A 2,125-nucleotide genomic window follows, 5' to 3' on the forward strand; every position below is an offset into this window, starting at 1 on the left:
TTTTTTTTTTTTTTTTTTTTTTAATCTTTTTTGGAGGCTTGTAGTTTAATCTGTTTTTTTTGGGGTTAAGTCTTAAATGCATTTCTCTGCTCATGGCAGAATCTTGGTCTGATTGAAGAGAGCAAAGTCTCAAGATCATTACCTTGGAGGCGCCCTACAAATGTTTTCCGTATCAGGGAAGATGTTCGCCCAATCTTCTGGTATCTCTTATGCTTATTGCAAAATGAGGATGCATTCCTAATGATTTTGGATGCATAAAATTGTTTTACATTTTGCTAAATTTGGGATAGAGCTGATCTAGGTAGTTGTTGATCACAGGGCTAATCGTCCTAGAAGCTACATATCAAGGACCATAGGTTGGGAGCAGTACCCTCATGGTAGATGGAGTGATTCTAGTAATCCTTCATATGGGGCACTGACTGACTATCAGGTATGAACAATAAACTAGAACTTGTAAATGATCTATGTTGATATTTGTTACATACACACCTTCTAGAGAGATAGAGAGACAGAGACAGTTGTACGGAGGAGATTTCCTTTTAACATCTGGAATTATTTCTTGTGGACTGCCTGAAAACTTAGTTAACTCTTTGTGATCTGCATGAATTCGAGACTTAAAAGTAGGCTTTGTGAAATTTCCCGCATGATGTATCATTTACTTTGGCTTGGTCTGATTCATCTGACACGTCTCAAATCCTGTTGAAAGCTTCTGGTAGAATTTCCCCCAGATAATTTGTTTGTTTCTTTAGTTATTATAGGCAAGCGGGTGAGATGATTTCTTTTTCATGTTTCTCAAACGCTTCAAAGAGCTGAAAATTTGAACTTTACTTCATTCAATATTTATTTGAATATTGTTTTAGCACTTTTAACATAGTTTCTAGTGTGTTTAATCAGTGTTACTTTTGCTCTGTTTTGCACTTAAGTTTATGCGTCCACGTGCACGTGACAAGAAGCTTCTTGAGGAATGGGCTCTCTCATTGAAAAGCTTAGAGGATGTTTATGAGGTACTTTTCCTAACCAAGAGTGTGAAGAAAGTTTGTTATAATGTTAGCGATTGACCAGATATGTTATACTGTTTCATATCAGAAATTTATGAAGTACTGCCTTGGAAAGTTGAGAAGCAGTCCGTGGTCAGAATTAGACGGTCTTCAGGCTGAGACAAGAATAATAAGCGAACAGCTTGGTAAAATTAACATGAAAGGTTTCCTTTCAATCAACAGCCAACCAGCGGTTAATGGAGAAAGATCTGATTCTCCTTCTGTTGGTAAGTACAAATTAATCCATTCATACAATTAACTTTTTTGACAGCATAACTGAGTAATTATTTGAAAGTTTTGCAATACAGTCTCAGAGGTTAGTGGACAATGCTCTCTTCTTATCATTTCAAGAGTGGACGATTTCATCTTTGTTCGCCCTATAACTGTTGAAGTCAAAGGAAAAGTACTGAAATACTAAAACTGAACTAGATAATTTTTTCTCATGTAGCAAATTCATATTTGGCTAAAAAAACTAAATAAATAAAAACAATATATTACTGGCTCACCAATTGATAAATTTTAGTTTATTACATTATTTTATAAATAATGTTTGATTATTAATTATTAATATACTAATTCATAGGACCCTTTGACTGGCTAGTAAATTCATAAGTTAATGTATGAAGAATAATGAATGGTTTAAATTCTATTTTGTTCCTTGTAATTTCATGTTTGTTTCACAGGTCCCTGAACTTTCAATTAAGTGTTTTAGTTCTCAATTTCAATTATTCCGTTTTAATCCTTGAACATCCTTCCTTTTTTTTTTTTTTTTTTTTTTTTTTTTTTTTTTTTTTTTTTTTTTTNGCAAGTTAAATATGAAGACATCATGCTATCAACATGCATCGAGTGATCTAATATAGAATTTCTTGGAACCTTCCCATAGACTTTCAGTAACCATAATTTAGTATCAGGGATTGAGGGAGAATTTAATATGTGCCCAAGGAATGGAGCCCACTACAGTTTCCATTCATATTTCCTTGAAAATCAGAAACCATTGTTGGACCTATCTCTCGAATACTACTAATGGTTATTTGAAGAGATGAAAAGCGTGTTGACAGTATCCTACTAAAAGTGAATTCTTTGGCCTT

At 33.6% G+C, this 2,125-nt stretch overlaps 1 protein-coding gene across 1 annotated transcript; it reads left to right on the plus strand.

The window, feature by feature from the left end:
* The first annotated feature begins 75 nt into the window (after positions 1 to 75).
* LOC111785666 (methylenetetrahydrofolate reductase 2-like) lies at positions 76 to 1,311 on the plus strand. Its single transcript, XM_023666047.1, has 4 exons — positions 76 to 200; positions 319 to 430; positions 924 to 1,004; positions 1,087 to 1,311. Exons 3-4 carry the CDS (start codon positions 927 to 929, stop codon positions 1,294 to 1,296), a joined length of 288 nt encoding a protein of 95 aa, XP_023521815.1. The 5' UTR covers positions 76 to 200; positions 319 to 430; positions 924 to 926; the 3' UTR covers positions 1,297 to 1,311.
* Positions 1,312 to 2,125: the final 814 nt, after the last annotated feature.

Source organism: Cucurbita pepo, unplaced genomic scaffold (genome assembly GCF_002806865.2).
Source record: "Cucurbita pepo subsp. pepo cultivar mu-cu-16 unplaced genomic scaffold, ASM280686v2 Cp4.1_scaffold000633, whole genome shotgun sequence".
Classification (NCBI taxonomy): Eukaryota; Viridiplantae; Streptophyta; class Magnoliopsida; order Cucurbitales; family Cucurbitaceae; genus Cucurbita; species Cucurbita pepo.